The sequence below is a fragment of the Dermacentor variabilis genome, chromosome 8, assembly GCF_050947875.1.
Source record: "Dermacentor variabilis isolate Ectoservices chromosome 8, ASM5094787v1, whole genome shotgun sequence".
Lineage (NCBI taxonomy): Eukaryota > Metazoa > Arthropoda > Arachnida > Ixodida > Ixodidae > Dermacentor > Dermacentor variabilis.
The window spans coordinates 14231597-14250508 of record NC_134575.1 but is presented as its reverse complement, the minus strand read 5'-3'; the positions used below and the strand labels follow the sequence as shown (position 1 = coordinate 14250508).

The 18912-nt window shown below is 44.8% G+C and overlaps 1 protein-coding gene across 1 annotated transcript in view; it reads left to right on the top strand.

Annotated features, from left to right (window-relative positions):
- The first annotated feature begins 353 nt into the window (after positions 1-353).
- LOC142589673 (cytochrome P450 3A5-like) overlaps positions 354-18912 on the top strand; it is a 33912-nt gene continuing 15353 nt past the window's right edge. Inside the window, exons 1-6 of the mRNA XM_075701208.1 lie at positions 354-1553; positions 1958-2054; positions 6638-6690; positions 7215-7311; positions 8245-8370; positions 9244-9496. Of these exons, the coding sequence (XP_075557323.1) occupies positions 1498-1553; positions 1958-2054; positions 6638-6690; positions 7215-7311; positions 8245-8370; positions 9244-9496 (682 nt within the window). The 5' untranslated portion in view covers positions 354-1497. The remainder of the gene's footprint in view (positions 1554-1957; positions 2055-6637; positions 6691-7214; positions 7312-8244; positions 8371-9243; positions 9497-18912) is intronic.

Sequence of the window (18912 nt, the reverse complement as noted above, 5' to 3'; positions counted from 1 at the left end):
TATTAAAAGCAAGAATCCAGTAAAACTACTATAGCTCCTGCAATAAAGGAAGTTTCGCGGCTTTGGTATTTAGTGGACGCACGTAATCACATTCATGCACAATTCCGAATGACTTCATAACTATACCAAGATCTTGTTATTTTTTGTGTACTAGATTTCAATGGTTAATTCACATTATTGAGAAGTTAAAGACGGTCGTCTTATGAGAAATAAATTCACGTAAGAATTATTTTTTCACCTAGCCCACGCTTCAAGCAAACTCATGGTTAGGCGAGGTGATTGCTGGGAAAAGAAACTAAGCGTGGAGGGGCGGGGGGGGGGTCAATTACCTGACGCACACTATAAAGGCCAGTAATACGACGGCTTCGGCTTGTCGTCTCGTTAGTTCATGCCAGTCATTGCACTGTGCTCCCTCGAATAACGGGCGTCGAGATGTCTGAGATGTCTGCATAGTTCGTGTATGTTCGAGTGTGGTGCCCGGAGTTAGTAGCATTTCTATTTTCTGTCCAACCAATATCGCGTTTGTGCTTCGTTTTGATCAACCCTAATGGCTCCTGCTGCTTTTAGCTTGCCACGCTGGTTACAAGCAAACCGGCATTAACACATAAGATTAACGCGCCCAGTCAGAATAGTATCAATTGTTAACAATTATTTCCTTCGATGAAAATCAATTCAGTGCAAATGCCTACTTGCGTCTTTACTGAGCATCAGTAATCCGGGCATGTAGTCTTTAAGTGCACATTGACTTTTATAACATAAGGTAAACTCAAGCGAAATACATCGAAATACTTTAGTCCAGATGATAGTGATTTCGTTATTGTGTATTTTTGCATGCTTTGAAAGTTGGTCGGTATCGTGAATTCATTTTTCCATTTGTTCTTAAAATATAACTTTTTTTCTGTCCTTTCTCTTGGTTTACTTAGTTGCCGTTACGGTTTTGAAAACTGTATTCTTAACTTTTCCATTCTATTCTTCGCCCATCCCCTGTAATGTGTCAACATGTACGTTGACTGGTTTAGAAACAAAGAAGTAAAATAAATAAAAGCACTTCGGGGCTACTTCACGTGTGGCGTTTGCCCAAGGCCTCTGTTCATCACGTCGCCCTAGAGAGGCACGCACTTTGAGAGCAGGGATACCTCGCCGTGGTTATGCATATACTGCGCGCTATATACAAATCTGCCGCGACGAGCTCTTATCGTTAGAGATACCGACATGAGAGAGAAGGCGTTTTGTAATACGTCAACGTACCCACTGTCTTGTGTCCATTCTTTACTGCAGACCGTGAACCTACTACTTCGCAAATGATGACATCAAAAAGGGCTTACCCGTAGAGCTTGCTAGGCCGGGAGATAAGGGAGCGGCATTTTTATCGTCGCACTCCCGGGAACATAAGCGCAAAATACGTTTGACGTGCCACAAAAGACAATCGTAACCCGTTTCTTCCCAAGTGTTGGCGCTTGTATTGTAGAATCGACCTCGGCGTCAGCATCGCAAGCCATGCTGGAAGCCTTTCTCCTCAGTGCCATCGTTACGCTTGCTGCATGGTTCGTCATGTAAGTACGAATATCCCAAAGTGCGAATGAGAAACTAAACTTGCAGGAAAGCCTGGTTTCACTAAGGTGAACGTACTTTACGTTGAAGACTACATGCATCCTCATGTGAAACTGAAGCAACTGTAATGCGGTTTTTGAACGAAGAAGAGAATAACAGTAACAAGGCCATTTTGCCCTTATGTGACAAATATCACTCCGGTTTGCAGTTCGCATCAGTTATCTCTTTCTTTTTTTAGTTTACCATTTAAGTTTACTTGTGGCCTCTATCCCTATAGAACTACGGCCTTAGCTTCTTTGTCTTTGCTGAATGGTATTTTTTTTTGCACTTAAAGGAATAATTTCCAGGTAAATTTAACTAACCAGCTTAGGGTTGTCCGCCGCATACCTTGTTATGTGCTTTACAGACAACGCAAGCGACGGCTGTCTTTTTTTAAAGACCTCGGCATCCCGGGACCTCCTCCAAGCTTTCTTTCAGGAAATCTCTCTGAAATTATACAGAAGGTAAGCCTGACTCACAGAGGAGCTATGAAAAAGCATTCCGGCTCACTTTTTTTAGAATGCCTGAAACAATGTTTGAGCCGTCGTATGGCATTGTTCCTCAACAGGACAGGTACTGAAGCAACATAACTTTGAAGCATCGATGTGTTTTCTTTGCGAAAGTCGCTCAAGAACGGTTCCTCACTAGAATTATTAATAGAATGTAACCGGCTTGATAACAGTTTCAGTACAGTTATGTCACCTAAAAATTTATTTAAGTATTATTAGTATCATAGGATGTAAAAGATAACAGAAAATGACAATCGCGGCATCATTTCAAAAGTTTAAGCTGACTGGCTGGCTGACCAGTGAGTAGTCTGTGACTCTATTCATTTATCGAGAACAGTTACGAACAGCTCAGACTAGCACAGTGGCTTAGATCTGGTCTGCCTGGATTTTCTTTGACCTAATTTAAAATATGAGAACACGGGAAAAATAGCAATAGACACTATTACCATCAGGGTGGTAAGTGCAGGGAATCAAACAAGCAAGCTGTGGCTGACGAAAAGAACCATGAAGCTGTTAGATTACTTGCATGAATATATAGATCTACCCTATGTTTACAAACAGCAGTAGGCGCCGTCGATATATTTCTAGGAATATACTGAAGCAAGGTTTGGGTACGGGCTAGTTAGTATTCCATGGTATCAATCATCCCTTACAGCGCCTGTATGCGCTGTAAATGATGATTGATATTTCTAGGCCTTTTAGCACCGTCCCGTAAGCACCGCCCACGTTCGCCGCTTCCGCTTTCACGCTAGAATGACGCTTTTTCTTTTCCGTCTCTTTTATTTCTTTTCCTTTTCATTGCCCCCCTCTCTCTATCTATCTCCCTCTTCTCTTTTTTTCTCTTTTCTTTTCCTTTTTCTTTTGATGGAGGTGGCGCCAGGACGACGATTTCACTGTGAGGCATGCGACACTGAGGGCCTCGGGAATAATTTTGACTACCTGGGGTTCTTTAATGTGCGCCCAATGCAAGTTTTTGCATTTCTCCGCCATCGAAAGTCGCCCAATGAGACGGTAGGACTATAGCTCGCCGGCCGCCGTACAATTGCGGCCGACTGCGCTTGCGATCTGGGCGCAGCTCGTCGTAGCGCGCTAACTTTTGACAACACGATTAGCGTGAGCTTAAATAAACTGGTTTTCTCAATGTCTTGGCTGCTATAGCAAGCAAAATGTCTCGCTTGCAAGCCAGCCGAGACGCCTCGCTGGGACGGTGGGTGTCTGTTTTCCGTCTGCGAGACGAAATGCCGCCGGATCATTGCTCGCGGTCCATAATGCACCGGAAGAGGTGCATTACGGAAGAGGCGCACATTCGACACGATTCTCTTCTGAGTATTTCTATTTCACGCAGAAAGCAAACCTGTAGATGATTTATATGTCACCGTGAGCGACCATAAAAGCAGTCGCGTTGGCTGGGCGAGGGGACCGGCGAGGTACTGGCCTGTACGGCGACGCCAGCTGTGTAGGCCTTCGCATTGCAATCTGCGCCGTTGGTCACGGCCTTCCGATCACTCCGGCCATCGTACAACGATATCCGAGAAATTGGTCGTTCGTGCGGTATCGGATCCGACGCCTCATTTTGTCAGAATTCGTTAGAAAATTTTTCGGGTGGCTGTACGGACGACAAGTCGAACGTCGGGGCATACCACGCGTTTGTATGCTCTTTAAAGTGATCGGCTGCATTTTAGTAATTGATCCATTACTTTCGCGGAACATTAACTGGTGACCTTACGAAATTGCATTTTTGAATGAATTAATAGTAATTGTAATCGGCTACTTTTTCTCTGTAATCCGTACGAGTCTAGTACTAATATTAGCAAGTAAAATGGCGTATACATCTACTAATTATATGTTTTGGCGATGGGACATTTTTACACTGAATTAGACTTCACCAGCTTTCTAACGAAAATGTACAGTTGAAAACTTGCTGCCGTGAAGTATTGTCCAATAAACACACCAAGCCACAACCACCCACTTTAAAGAACATGCTGGTCCTTGTTGCGATGAATTGCTACTGCTACGTCCCTGAAATTAATTACATTTAAACCATATTATTACTCTGACCAGAAAGAGTGAGTGGCACCCGTTAAATTTGCAGGAATAGCATGATATTTCAGAATAAAAACAGGAACAGCGCCACACAGGACGAGCGAGTAAAGAGCACCGGATAGAGCGCTGACCAGCAACCAAATGCTTTATTTGCAGAAGCAGCACATATAGAAATCATTGAATGTGACATAAAGGACAGAAAAGGAAGGACAAGACGGATAAGCGTCAACAACGGAGATAATCCTGTTCTTCTTCTGAAAGCGTCAGGGACGCAGAACTGACGCACGCGTCGCCACCAGTGAATATGTAAAATGCCTCGAAAATTTTCCGCGCACGCCCTTTTCACTATATCTGCCAATTATTTCGAACTTCTTAAAGATCGGGGTGCAACCACTCGTGCTACAGTAGACAGCCAGATGACGTCACGGGTTTCTTTTTAGTGAAGCGGCATGCTCGCGCAAGCGATCATTAATGCACCTCCCCGTTTGCCCGATGTAGCAAAGTTTACAATCGAGCGGGATTTTGTAGACGACTTGCGTTGTACAGTCAATAAAGCCGTGAACATGATTCTTATAGTAGCTTTTGCGCGCGACAGTACCCTCCCTGTTGACTATTTTGCACAACCCGCTCAGTTTATTAGGGGCATTGCACACCACCCTCACTATTCCTGTCTTCGCTGCAGTATTCATAATACTGTGGGAAGCACGGTGTACATAAGGAATGACGGAAAAGCCTAGATCTCGAAGGCGGTAACTGCACAGTTTGTTTTCCGGCGTTCTTTAACTCTTTTACAAGGCCACCAGCAACACTGCACAACACGCTGGTCGGGTAGCCTGCTGATGTTAGTCTGTTGACTTGCGCTGAAAAGCTGAAAAGCGAGGCGAGAAGCTCCAGCACACGTGCTGGAGCTGCTCGTTTTGCTCAAAGAAAGGGCTTCTCCCGTTTTCGTCTGCACACTCCCAACTTGTAAAACGAGGCATCGCTAAGGCATGTTTGCGAGCTGCTCCGAAGCGCTCGTGCGAGCACTCTGTTGAACAGAGATTTTTAGCGCAAGTCAACAGACTAACATCACCAGGCTCCTCGAACAGCGTGTTGTGCAGTGTTGCTAGTGGCCTTGTAAAAGAGTTAAAGAACGCCGGAAAACAAACTGTGCAGTCACCGCCTTACAGATCTAGGCTTGCCGTCATTCCTAATGTACACCGTGCTTCCCACAGCATTATGAATATTGCAGCCAAGACAGAAGTGAGGCTCGTGGGCAATGCCCATAATAACCTGAGCGGGTTGTACAATATGGTCAACAGGGAGGCTACTGTCGCGCACAAAAGCTGCTATGGGAGTCATGCTCGCGGCTTTATTGATTGTTAACGCAGGTCGTCTATGAAATGCCGATCGATTGTAAACATTGCTATGTCGGGCAAACGGGGAGGTGCATTAATGATCGCCTGCGCGAGCATGCCGCTTCACTGAAAAGAAACCCTTACAGTCATCTGGCTGCCCACCGTAACACGTGTTGGTGGACCACGATCTTTAAGAAGTGCGAAATAAGTGGCAGATATTGTGAAAAGGAGCGCGCGGGAAATCTTTGAGGCATTTTGCATATTCACTGGTGGCGACGCGTGCGTCAGTTCTGCGTCCCTGACGCTCTCAACAAAAGAACTGGATTATCTCCGTGGCTGGCGCTTATCCTTCTTATCCCTCTTTTTCTGTTCTTTATGTCACATTCAATGATGTCTTTACATGCTGCTTCCGCAAATAGAGCATATGGTTGCTAGTCAGCGCTCTGTCCTGTGCTCTTTACTCGCACGTCGTGCGTTGCGCTGTTCCTGTTCTTAATCTAAAGATGAACCAACAAGCCCCATTTAAAATGCTGATAATGATATTTCAGCTTGTGTTGATCGTATCAAATCAGTTTTCCCGGTTTTTAAGTGTGCACCAACCAAATGACCTGATTTCTAGGAATACACATACTTCGCTTGTTTCATTATGCTCACTTGTCTATGGAAATAGCAAAGACAAACAACGTGGGTAGGGCTGCAGATGAGGCATTGAAAGAGCCAAGCCAGCTTTCTCTACTTACTGTATCTGCAATGTTTATGAAAAACAAGAAAACACAAACGGCGAAGCCCCATCTATTTCAAGGCGATAGCAGGACTACGACTATCAGACTTGAAAAAAAAATGTTTTCTCTACACCAAATGCATTTTTCGCAGCAAACGAGCGCCTGTGTGGAGCCGCAAGCTCAGTGTTCTCTCTAATAACCGGCAAATATTCGCTACGGTTAGAGTGTAAGACAGTGGTTTTCTTTCTTTCCTTTACAGGAAATCTATGAAAAATGTTCTACAACATATCCTAAGCTCACTTCCCGCAACTAATCATCATGCAACGCCATTTGCAGAGTGGTTCATTTTTGTCATGCCACGAAATTAAGGGGCCTTGTAAACGTGTAATGCGCCAGTTTCTTTTGCGCTGCTTTTCTTTTTTTTTTTCTTTTTTAGGGAACACTGGTCAAATACAAAGAATGGTTGGAGAAATATGGAGACATCGTAGGGTACGTCGTTTTTCATCCCTTCTTTTCTGAAATGCGCATGAAGAATTGTAAACTAAAGCAATGTGACCTACATAGTAACCCTAAAGAAAAGCGGTGTACCTGGACGGTGCTTTCAAGCGCTTCCGTGATGGTAGACTTATTTTTCTGTTTAGCCTTTTACCACTTGCCATAAAGCGCGACGTCTGAAAAAAACGATACAGATATAGCCTGCAGTACTTAATCAATGCATTGGTCACTCAAACCAAGTTCAGGCACTGTTGGCACACGAATTGGTCAGTTAACACATGTGCACTATCGTGGTCACGTTGCCTAAGCTTCTTGTGAGTCCCCTTCTACAGGTCCTGCCATGCAATAGTGTTCACCGAAACGGAAAGTAATAAACTATTCACTTGCCAGTTTCCATAGCACTAGTACCTCTTCATGAAAGCATAACTAAAACCGGATACATTATAGAGCAAAAGCCTTCTCCACGTAATTTTGCATTGTGGCATGATTTTCGTTTTTTTTTCTTTTTTTTTTTGCAGCTTCTACAACGGTGCTCATCCGTTTCTCATTGTGAAAGATCCTGAGCTAATCAAAAAGATCCAAATAAAGGATTTCCACAATTTTACAAGTCGAGGAGTGAGTATAACAATACTTCCAGCTTCTCTTAGAGGGCTGATCAAATAGGCCCGTTTAGAATTCGGCTCACAATCGCACACTGAAAGTTTTCAAACGCCGTCCATAAAGCGTTGCACTGCAAACATTAAAACCAGCTATGTAGATTATATGTACTACGGGCATCACTTTGAAAAAGCTTTATTTTGTCTCACCTTTACGGCCAACTTCTTGTTTAATGTTTTACTTGCTCAAGTAGGCGATTTAATTCACTCAAAGCGCTAGCTGTCCCTACCGGCATATGGCATCGGTGAGAACTATTCATCAATGACTTTTAGACACTTTCGCGATTTTCTATTCGCGAACGAATGTTTCAATTGTATAAAAATGCTTGCTTCAGCATTAGAAAAAGAGTTGCAAATGTGAGAAGCAATCACAAGCAATAAATATTGCGCGCTGTGTGGTCGATTCTTTTTACTTCGCTACACCAAGTGCTACCATATGCAAAAATTTGCGAACGAGCAGTATACATTCAGAAACTAAGGTAATTAGTACACTCCTTAAAACATTTTATAAGCGTTAATGTTCACAAGCCTTGTTCACAAGATTGTGGACAAGGCTTCCGTAGGGGAGCCCGAACGTAAATATATATTTTAAACCATTTTGGTCGCTGTCCGGACCCCTTCCTTCTAAGTGTGCATCCCTACCAGACGGGCTTCCGTCATACTATCAACTTTATCTGCGCAATACGTTGCAGGCTAACGAAAATAGTAATCTGCAAAGAAACCAGTTCTCATTCTATACATTTAAAGTTTGCGATGTGCCACGTTGGTGCACACGAGCAGTTTCCATGGCCCGTTACTCCATTACATCCGCGGACTCACGGCCATACTATGCTAAGCTATCTCAGCAGTTCACAGTGTCGCGAGACGAATGGTGACGCAAGAACGTTTGCAGATGTCGTCAGGCTTTGCGCGGAGCCACCCGATCAACAAGCAAAGCTTGGTCAACGCGGATGGCGACCGCTGGAAGAAAATGCGCAGCCTCCTTACGCCAGCCTTTACGACGAGGAACATGAAAAAGGTAGGCAGCGACGGGACCAGCACGTCTATAGCTGCAATCGGGAAAGTGGGCATACGAAACTGAATTTAAACAAGGAGACTAGTGCTAAAGCTATGGCAGGTTCAGTGTGAGTGAGTGCAATGTTCTATTAAGAAGAACTGCATTCATTTCTGCAGCCTTCTTATCGAACGTAGCCAGTTCCAGTTCGCTTCACGAAGATACAGGACGTGTGCCCAGTTAGCTCAAGAAAAACGCTTTGCCGGTGTGCCGAACGGGGTTTAAACCATCGATCTAGGACCTTCAAAGAAGTGCCGCGTAATGCTAACGCATTTCTCTCCACTTACCGCAACTTCTCTCCAATAACCGCCACTTAATGTTTTTTACCATTAGCGATCACTTCGTCTTCATCTTCTCCATAAGCTTGTAGCTTGTTCCCAATTTAACGCTAAACACAATAAAGGAAAGGCTAACACAAAGTTGTTCATTCTTGAATTTTTGATTTTCCTTTAGAAATGGGTTCCCGCGTTGCGTAATGGACGGAGGTTATCAGCACCAATTCGCAATTTTTGTTTCTCTGGCCGCGTTTCGCCCGCTACACGTCGGAAATAAGGTAGGAGTACGCATGGCAGTGGTGGTTAAAGCTGATGCTGTGGTCGCGAGCACCGTAGCCTGGAAGGCAGGAGGCTGGAAGACCAGGACGCTGGTGATGAATCCCCACAGAGAACAGCTAGCGAACAAGACCCTAGTACTTGAGGCAGATGATGTGAGAACTTGCTTATAAAGCTTCACCCCCTTTCATTTGTCAGCTGCTCAAATTTTCATACATCTACGAAGGATCTTTTTTGTGCTACTGCATGAGAAAAGCGACAAGTAACAGCACCGTTCTGCTCTCAGATGATGAGCCTAATGGACGACGGCAGCAACGAGCTCCTCGATGCCATCGAGGCACTGCGGTCGAAGAACAAAGCCATCGAGTTTCGTGAACTCTTCCAGAGGCTAACGGCCGACGTCATCATTCGATCGGCGTTTGGCCTAAAATCCAATCTGCAGCAGAAGGGTCGAACCAACAGCAGTACTGAGTCACTGTTTCAGGAGAGCTTGAATACCATTCAGCAGTTTCGTCGTGCATGGATAAACTTCTTGACTGGTAAGTTCACATTGTGTATACGTACCTTTGTGATCGCTGCCTCTGGTCTTGTCATTGGGTTTTGTCGACTAATTCGCATAAAAATTTACCACTCTAAGTATTTCGGACTCTTGACGCACGTGTACGGCGCACTGATCCATCCCGCATGGTTTTGGACTTGCACGGCGCCCATATTGCGTTTTAAATTTCGCGCGCATTCAATACCACAGGTTGTCGAGAGGTGCTGCCAGCTCGATGGAGCCGCCCAAACAAATTTCAAATTGTGTTCCCGCTCACCGATGCGCGCAACTTGATTTGGTTGCCTCCAAGCGCTCGATCACGTGTTCGCGTGTGCGTCGTCCGCTACCTCCGAGGCTCGCGCGTAGGAGACGCTCTCGTTTCTTACAGCCGCCGCTATAGCATTTGCGCTAGCGCGCCGCGGCCAGTGTTCACAGATTCTAATTAGCTGTCGGTTTTCTTGAACTTCGGTTACGATTTGCGTATATCCATACTCTGGCGTGCGCACAGCCGTGTTCTCACCATGGCCTCTAGCAGTCCATCCTCGCGGCGACTGCTGCTGAATCGTTCCTCTTTCTGGCTCGGTTCTCCTGATGAAAGATCATTTTGTCGAAGCAGCCATAAATTTTGCTACACATTTCAACAAGAAAGTGCTTTATTCTGGGCTCCACCAAGAAGTCTCTTGTGCACATACGTCACGAAACGACGTCACTAAAACAGCACGTTAGTTTTCCAGAATCCGCGCGAGATGGCGCTACCAGCCCATAATTGTTCTAGGCTGGCTCCACCAACTGTTTTTCGCGTGTACGTATGTCTAAGAAAAGACGTCGTGAAAAACGCACGCTAGTTTTTTAACGCCGCGAGATGGCGCCTTCTTGCCCTTCTCTTACTCTCTGATCGTCCAGGGCACCGTGCCGGCGAAGAAAACATGTTTTTTATGCATGCTTAGAGCTTGCTTCTGTTTTTGATTTGCTGATATTTTGTCCTTTAAATAGTAATTGGCTACTTTTCTTTTTCTTCGCCGTCGGTGCGGGTGTGTTTCGCGTATATTTGATTTTGCAGGATAGTCATAGCATCCTTTCGCGCCCCATGTTTCAGCACGTGCAACCGCGTATGGGCGTTCAGTCTTTGCAAACCTTTAAATAGTAGTTTGGATGTCACAAGGCTATTAGCTATTAGTGGTTGTAGTATGTATGTATTGGTATCGGGAAAATTGTTTTGTTACATCAGTGAGAGTGAGGCCGCGCGTTTGAACACGTGTGAACACGTGTCATTTCTTAAATCTGTGTGGCATTTATTGTGTCTAAAACAATGGTGATAACTACTTTGCAGAATTATAAGGATTTAGATTATGTGCGTATCGGCCTTTGCTAGAATACACGGGGTCTGAATGCTTCGGTGCTTGTATTAGAAAAACCCAAGTGCAACACATGGCAAGAAAGACGGCAAAGCGTGCAGTGTGCGGGGAGTCCCTCAAGGTTGACGATGGGACGGATGAGATTGAGAAGGAAATCGAGTCAATCGACAAACGCTGTGATATCGATGCTAGGCTGAAGAAAATGGATGCTTTCGAGGTTGAGCTTGTCAGACAGGTCGAAGAGCTCATAAATGAGCTATACATGGAGTGTGATGTACGGAAGGCAATAGAAAAAAGACTTCATGCAGCCGAGGAAAAGCTGAACAGAACTTTGCGACTCGTGTACTGTTGGACTGTATATATTTTATTGATCCGGTGTTCTACTGAGTGTTGTATTATGTGTCGCTATTCTTCCTTTTTTGGTTGTTCAAAACATCTAACTTTATATATCGTACGTTGACTGAACTAATGCACAGAACTTTGCGACTCATGTACTGTTGGACTGTACATCTTTTTATTGATCCGGTGTTCTACTGAGTCTTATATTTTGTGTCGCTATTCTTCCTTTTTACGCAAATTTGTTTCGTTTGCCAAGTGACAAGGAGTAGCCGGTGCCACCATAAAGGCGCCAACCTCTCCTAACATTCACTTCAATAAAAAGAAAGGCCCCATTGTGAACGAGCAAGGACTTGACAATGGAACGCAGTCTCCCGACGTGATAAGAGAGAGCGTGTCAACAAAGCACATAGAATGCAGGCAACATGGGTAGGAGCTAGCGGGAAAGAGCTGCACCTGCCTTGATGCGTCCGCAAAGGAAAAGCAGGACGCAGGGGTCAATACCCCTTGTCAAGTCTAAATCACACAGAAAAGGGTGATATAATGCCCCAACCACTGGCACGCGCTGGAAAGCTTCGGCGCGCGCCGAAGGGTCAAATGCGTCAAAGCGTCGGTCGGGAACTCGCTGAAGCGGAACGTCGCGCAGCGATTATGTCTACTGCCGATGCTAGAAGTTTGCCGGCGCGCGGCGAAGCTGCGCCGGCGTGCACCAATGGGAGGCTGCGACGCCTCGCAGGCGTAAACCAATCGGAGGCTGCGGAGCCTCCGGCTGCTAGGCCTGTAATGGCCGACCGTGCGGAGACGCCGGCACCAACGATCGTCCGAGTGTTTTGGACGCACGACGCGCGCGACAGTGTTCCTGAAAGACAGTGTTGTAAAAGTAGGCCGACAACGAAACGATCAACCGACCGACGACCGTGGGTTGTGGAAGTGCGACGTGGATCCGAAGCGACTTCGAACGACGCCGACTAATCCAACCTGCCCACTGGGTTCCACCGGGCTCAGTGCGATCGTCTGCTAAAACAGCCAACCGAATCACGATTGCCGCAACGTCCGTGCTTGTTGTGTGTGTATTTTGTTGTGCTCAAAACATGTTTACGAGCTCCGAAGTCTGGATAATCAACACTCGCCTATCGCCGGTGTTGTTTACGTTACGCGTAGGCCTAGCGCGTCCATCGAGTTCGTAACTGGCGAGTGAACGAACTCACCTGAGAAACTCTGTCGAAGGAAATGAATTTTCAGGTCCGTTTGGCGCTGCAGTGATTTAAAATATGGCACTCTTGACTTCGTGTGACCTGTGATGTGGTGAATGAACCGTGTGGAAGTTGGGTTGGTCAACCGCGGCGTGTTTCGTGTGGTGTCGGTTGACTCAAGTTTAACGGGCAAGCTCTGCGCTGTTTCCAGTGGTAAAGATAACTTCCGAAAGCGAAATACACTAGTAGCCGAACTGTTGGAAGTACTTACATAATCAGCCGTGCCGCCTGTTTCAGCTGACACTGCGCTCTTCTATTCGGCATGTGAATCCAGTTCAGTACAAGTTCACTATACTCATTCACTCACTTCATTCTAGTGCGTCCGTCTTTTGGGCTAGTTGGGCATAAATCGCTCGTATAGCAATCAAGAACACTGACGCACTGAAGCATACGTGACAACGCAGTCATGTTTGAGTCAGTGTGTCGTTATAGTTGAGCACTGCAAAAAGAAATTATCTGTTTGCAACGTGTGCCCTGTGTGCAGTACATAGCAGGACCTGCATCATGCAAGACCTATGCATGTAGCAACGTATGCCACGATTGCTTCGATGCCCGCTTCAGAAGCAGCAAATACTGAGTCAATGAAACTGTAATTGATTTTTTATCTCACTTTTTGCTTATGGAAAGTGTAGATGGTGTGAGTGCATTGTGGGGAAGGTGAAAAGGTGTCATCACTGTTTTGTGCAGTCAGTATGCCTTCAGCCCCTACTAAAATGTTTCTTGCTGCGATACTATAAATTGTAGTCAGGACAAAGATCTACTCAAAACCAAGTTACTAATGCATCTGCGCAGAATGTGTTTGATTAACAAGTTAACGCTTCCACAACAACAATATGCCGATGCAGCACAGCATATGCGCTTACAATAAATACATTCCGTAAAGGTGAACGACTGGGCCTACAATATCAAACTTCGTAGTAGCACCGTAAAAAGTGCTGCCATGCGTATCAGCCACAACGAAACTGCTGCACGTCCAACCTTCTTCCTTGGAGGCACTTCTGTAAAGACTGTTCGGGCCCTTCCCATTCTGGGTGTAGCATTTAGCTGTTCTCTCAACTTTTCCGCATATGTCACCAGTACTGTATGTAAGCACCGGCCCTTTCTTGGGTTTGTGTCCCGTGTCTCCCTTCCCTGATGACCTAAGGTTTTCCGAGCACTCTACACTTCTATCATTCTGTCACGACTTGAGTACTGCTCATCAGTGTAGTTCCCATACCAAACTCGCGACGCTAACAAACTTAAGCTTGTTCAGCGCCGGACAATACGCACCCTTTACTCCTGTCTTTTCGGTTGTCACAAGCTCATGCCAGCCTTCGAGGATTGCCTCAAACCCCTCAAGTAGCACACCCTGCAATACCAACACAACATTGCACTAGTCTATACTGCAGGGTGTTTGACGTCTCTCTGGACAGCACTAATCTTTCTTCAGTTCGTCTGAACAAGTGGTCAGCACAGCCTGAGCCCTCATCACGCCTCTATGGCCCGACACCACAACTCCATGATTATATCTGGCATGCAGAGCTTTCTCTCCACCCCCCTGGCGATTTGGATTCTCCTTCCTTGGAACCAGACTTCATTGGCACTCCTGTGTGTTGTGCACCTGTCGAATGTGTGCGTGTGTGCCGTGCTGTGTTATTGAGCAAGTGTGTGTGCACGTGGAGGGGAAGGAAGTGTCTTCTGCATCCTGCAAATTCCTGCTTTAGATGGCTGGTTATCAGATGCTCTAACATACAGGCATCAGCCTTCTCTTTAGTCTAGTGTGCCAAGTTACCACTAAGATTATTATTATTATTATTATTATTAGAATCATCACTTTGACCACATTGATTGTGTTGAAGCCAGCGCGACACATAATTCAAAATATTTCTGGAGCTTTGTGGGCTCTTTCTTTTAAACGGAGTGCCAAAGATGTACGTCTTCTTCATGAAAATAGTGGTGTTGTCTCGAACACTGCTGATGCCTTTGCAGAACATTTCTGTTTGCTATATGGTGTGAAATATGCTTCAAGTAACCTTCCTTCTCAGTCTGGCGTAGTGTATGCTAACAGTCAATGAAAACCTCGTTTCCAAGTATACGAAATGCCTTAAACTTTGCCTTAATCTTTCCCTTTCTTGTGGTGTTGATGGTATTTCCTCCACAGAGCTTAACCCTTTGAGACGCTGTCTACACAATTGGGCACAGCAGGAGCGTGTATCAATAGCAAAAGCACTGATGAAAGTAATGGTACTTAAAATGTGTTTCATACATCTTGAAACACTTATTATTGGAACTGTGCTGCAATTTTGAATAATGTGCAGAATGTTTGAACAAAATGAGTGGGAACGTAGACGGCTGGGTGTTGTTGCTCTGTGTCAGTATGTTGTATGTAGCGGGTTCACTTCTTTCATTGTTTTTTACAATGTCGTGCACCAGGCATAATTGTCAAGTGGCTGGATAAGTGCTTTTCAAGCTTTTCAAAACACGAAATAGTACATGTTTTCATATTTTGTGTTCCTGTAGTGAGTTTTCGCATGGAGTCAAAATTTTGTAAACTTGACAAAACTCGCTAAACAATTGAAAATTCTTAATATTTGCTGCAGCTGTACACTTTCTACGATTCTGAGGATGTAAGAGATGTGGTGAAAGCAACTTTTCAGTCAATGGGATAAAGTGGTGTCTGAAAGGGTTTAAGACGTATGGAAGCATACTTGTTCCTCGTTCTCACAAGCATCTTCAATAGTTCCCTAAAGTCTAGTACCTTTTCTAGTACTCGGAAGGTAGCATGAACATTGCCCATGCACAAATCAGGTGCTAGATGTGCAGTTACTAACTGCCGACCTATATCTATCCTCTTCAGTGCGTCAGGTGTTTGAATTGATATTTGATTCCTCACTTTCTGTTAGTGCTAAGAGCATTTTAATAAATGAACAGCATGACTTTGTGTGCCGACAACTTAAAACTATTTCAGACTGTCAACAGTGTTCACCACTGCATCGACTTCCAAAAAGACATTTTTTCTCTCTCAAACTGGTGCAGAAACAATAAGTACTCTTAAATGCTTCCAACACTATGGCATTAAGTTATATGCACAAAACGCACCATGCGAAATTTTGATACACTCTACATGATGCTCCACTCCTTAGGATGGATGAAATGAAAGATCTAGGTGTGTACTTCGACAAAATGCTAAGCTTTTCTTCGTATAGATAATTACACAAGATGCCCTTCACGCTCTTGGAATTGCATGCCGTATATTGCACGATTTCCACTCACCTGTTGTGTTTCTGAAATTCTGCTGTGTGCCTCCAACTACTAGAGTATGCCTCTGTAGGAGGGGGGTGCAATGAGCAAATCTAATTCTGACCTCATTGACCGCATCCAGAATAAATTGATGTCTATCTTCAAGCACCACTTTTGCCATTCTGGCGACCACAATTGAGCCTTCTCAATTATACTTCAACTCGCACCTCTAGATTCAAGTCTTAATTAATCGCACCTCTTGTTCCTGTATAAGGTGGTCCATGACATTATACATTCCTTAAAGCTTCTTGATCATATGCATTTGTTTGTGCCGCAACAGTATACCAGGTAGCATTCCACATTCGTTGTCTGGGCTTGTTACAAGATTGTGCTAATAAGACTTGACTCCAAAACATACTTCAGAGTTCATTTCCTGTGTTTTGTGTATCTGTAGATAATCACGTAGGATTAACTCCCTTTTACTTTTCCGCGTTTCCTTTTTTCCCTATTTGTTTATCTTCCATTTTTTTGTCTACTACATTCATGTTTTCTCCACATTTTGTCTCACATAGTGCTCGTTAAGTGCACCAGTACAAAGGCTCTCTAGCTGTTCCTGGGCACTACAATAAAAATTTGAAGGATTGATTATTATCGTAGTATAAAATTGTGCTTTTTAAGTATGTACTAGTATACTATCTTAGTGCAGTAGCTTTCGTGCAATTAAAGAAAGGGCATGAATTAAGAAGAGAGAGAGAAAATGATAAATGAAAGGTAGGGAGGTTAACCAGGACTGAGCCCGGTTGGCTACCCTACACTGGGGAAAGGGGGACAGAAAGATTAAAAGAAGAGAAAGTCCACTGGGGATATCAGTCGGTCACTCAGTCTGGATCACAGACGCTGACTCAATCCGGTATCTTTCAAATATTGCAACAGCGCTTTTGTGGCCTTTTGTAGCTGCGATATGCGAGGCCATGGTCCCAAGATCTTGTTCAAGATGAACGGCTTTTCATCTAGCTGATTGAGAGCTCTGCAGAGGTCTTGCCTTTCATCTTCAAAAGATGGGCAGTAGCACATTAGGTGTTCTATGGTTTCCTCGACACCGCAGGCATTGCACTCGGCGCTATCAGCCATTCCAATCAAAAATGCATATGCACTGGTGAATGCGACGCCCAAACGTAAGCGGCACAGCACTGTTTCCTCATTTCGCAGAAGACCTGGTAACAGCCGCAGTTGCATAGAGGGATCGAGGGAATGCAATCGATGTTGAGTGAATTCAGGTGTGTGCCACTTTTCCAATGTCAAAAGAGTGCGCTAGCTTGCCTAAGTGTTGGGCTGCGTCGGTCCGCGATAAAGGTACAGAAACGAGGGTTGCTCCTTCGTGGGCTTTCCTAGCAGCTTCGTCAGCGAGGTCGTTGCCGGAGATACCGCAATGACCAGGCAGCCACTGAAACACGACGTCGTGTCCTTTCATGATCATGTGATGGTGCATTTCTCGCATCTCCGACACGCGTTGTTCACATGACCCGCGATGAAGAGATGACAGGAGACATTGTAAGGCCGCCTTTGAATCGCAGGATGTTGCCCACCGATTAGCCGGTTGGTTATTAATATAATCAACGGCACCTCGGAGGGCAACAAGCTCCGAACCGGTCGATGTTGTCAAGTGAGAAATCTTGTATTGGATGCTTAGTGATCGTGATGGTATAACCACTGCGCTGGTGGAGCTGGTCTGAGTGGAAGAACCATCCGTATATATGTGGACTCGATCAAAGTAGAAAGTGTGCAAACAATCCAGAGCTGCTTGCTTCAAGGCCAAGGTAGGCAGGACGGTCTTCTTTCTTATCCCTGGAACCGTAAGACACACTTGAGGTTGTTTTAAACACCACAAAGCTGAGGTTGAACGTGCTGAGGGTGTGAAGCCCGATGGTAAGGAGGCACGATGGATGCTGACCTTGTTGGAGAAGGACGCCTGTGGTCGTCGTTCTGGCATGAATTAAGAAAGTGCAATAATTTGCTATGTGCCTGATCATATGCATTGTGCTATTAATTTCTTCTGAGTTTTAATAATGGCTGGCTACTGTATGCAGTGTTGTGCAATAAAATAATATGCCACAGCAATTATTGCGTGCCTCGCAGAACAAATTGAATATATCTTTCTCAGTCAAAACATCATAGCAGGCTGAAAACAATAAACTGCAATTTTTCTTTTTGTGGTGACGAAGTGTATAAATTGTGAAAATAACCTGTTTATATATTTCTTATACTATGCAAATGAGCTGCTCCCATGCATTCGAATAAGTGCTTCAATGGTACGACTTGGCAAAGGGCAACGAAAGACTCCTATTAAAACCCTCTAATTCTCAAGCTTGTATTATCTGACGGTATGTCATTTCATTAATGTAAAGAAAGGCAAACTTGATATGTGGAAACCAGTTACAATAGAACATGGCCCTTACACTGTGAAAATGTTTTGTAGCAATACACTCAATGTGGAGGCCTCCGGATGCGGTGTTGATGCATCAAAACAATCTAGAATAATAGAGGTGCTCCATGGGCTAGATTTGGCAGAATCAAGAATTGGGGGGAGAGAAGATACGAATTACATACATTTTAGCTATTCTTTTTTTTTTGTGAGTGCTACAGGTGTTTCAATTCTGTTTTGCTGATTTTCTCAGAACCCACTTTTTCACGTTTCTCTCATGCACCAACAAGCATAATTATATTGACACAGATGCTTTATCTGTATCCGGTTACCGTATTTCACCGGCTAAAAAATGTTAAACGTTATCGCTCGGTGCAGGATGCGCCTGAACGTATCGGAAGTTTCGCGAATGTTATCGATGGTTCTGTCTGTTGTCGACGAACCTTGCTAATCTGATTGCATACGCGACACGAATTGTGTTGTAATTTCTGGAAGGCGCGCGGGCACCAGCGAATAGGCTGTAACTTTCGACGACTGCCGTATGCAAACCGACGCGCTTGACCCGCAGATGAGATTTTCTACGATTGCCGACATTGCTCGCCGCTATCGTTGCGATTGAGCCGGCACTATTTATTTACCGTCACTACTACGTGGCAATATTTCCAACACAGATTTTTTTCAGTTATACATTGCACGCCCAATTCTTACATAGTTGGCTGTGCAATAAGCTACCAAAAAATGAAATGGTGCAACAGTTTTTGATATATGGCATCGTCGTGTGGGTGTGTTCGCAAAGCGATCTTGCAGACAGACGACGCGCGAGCGCTGATGT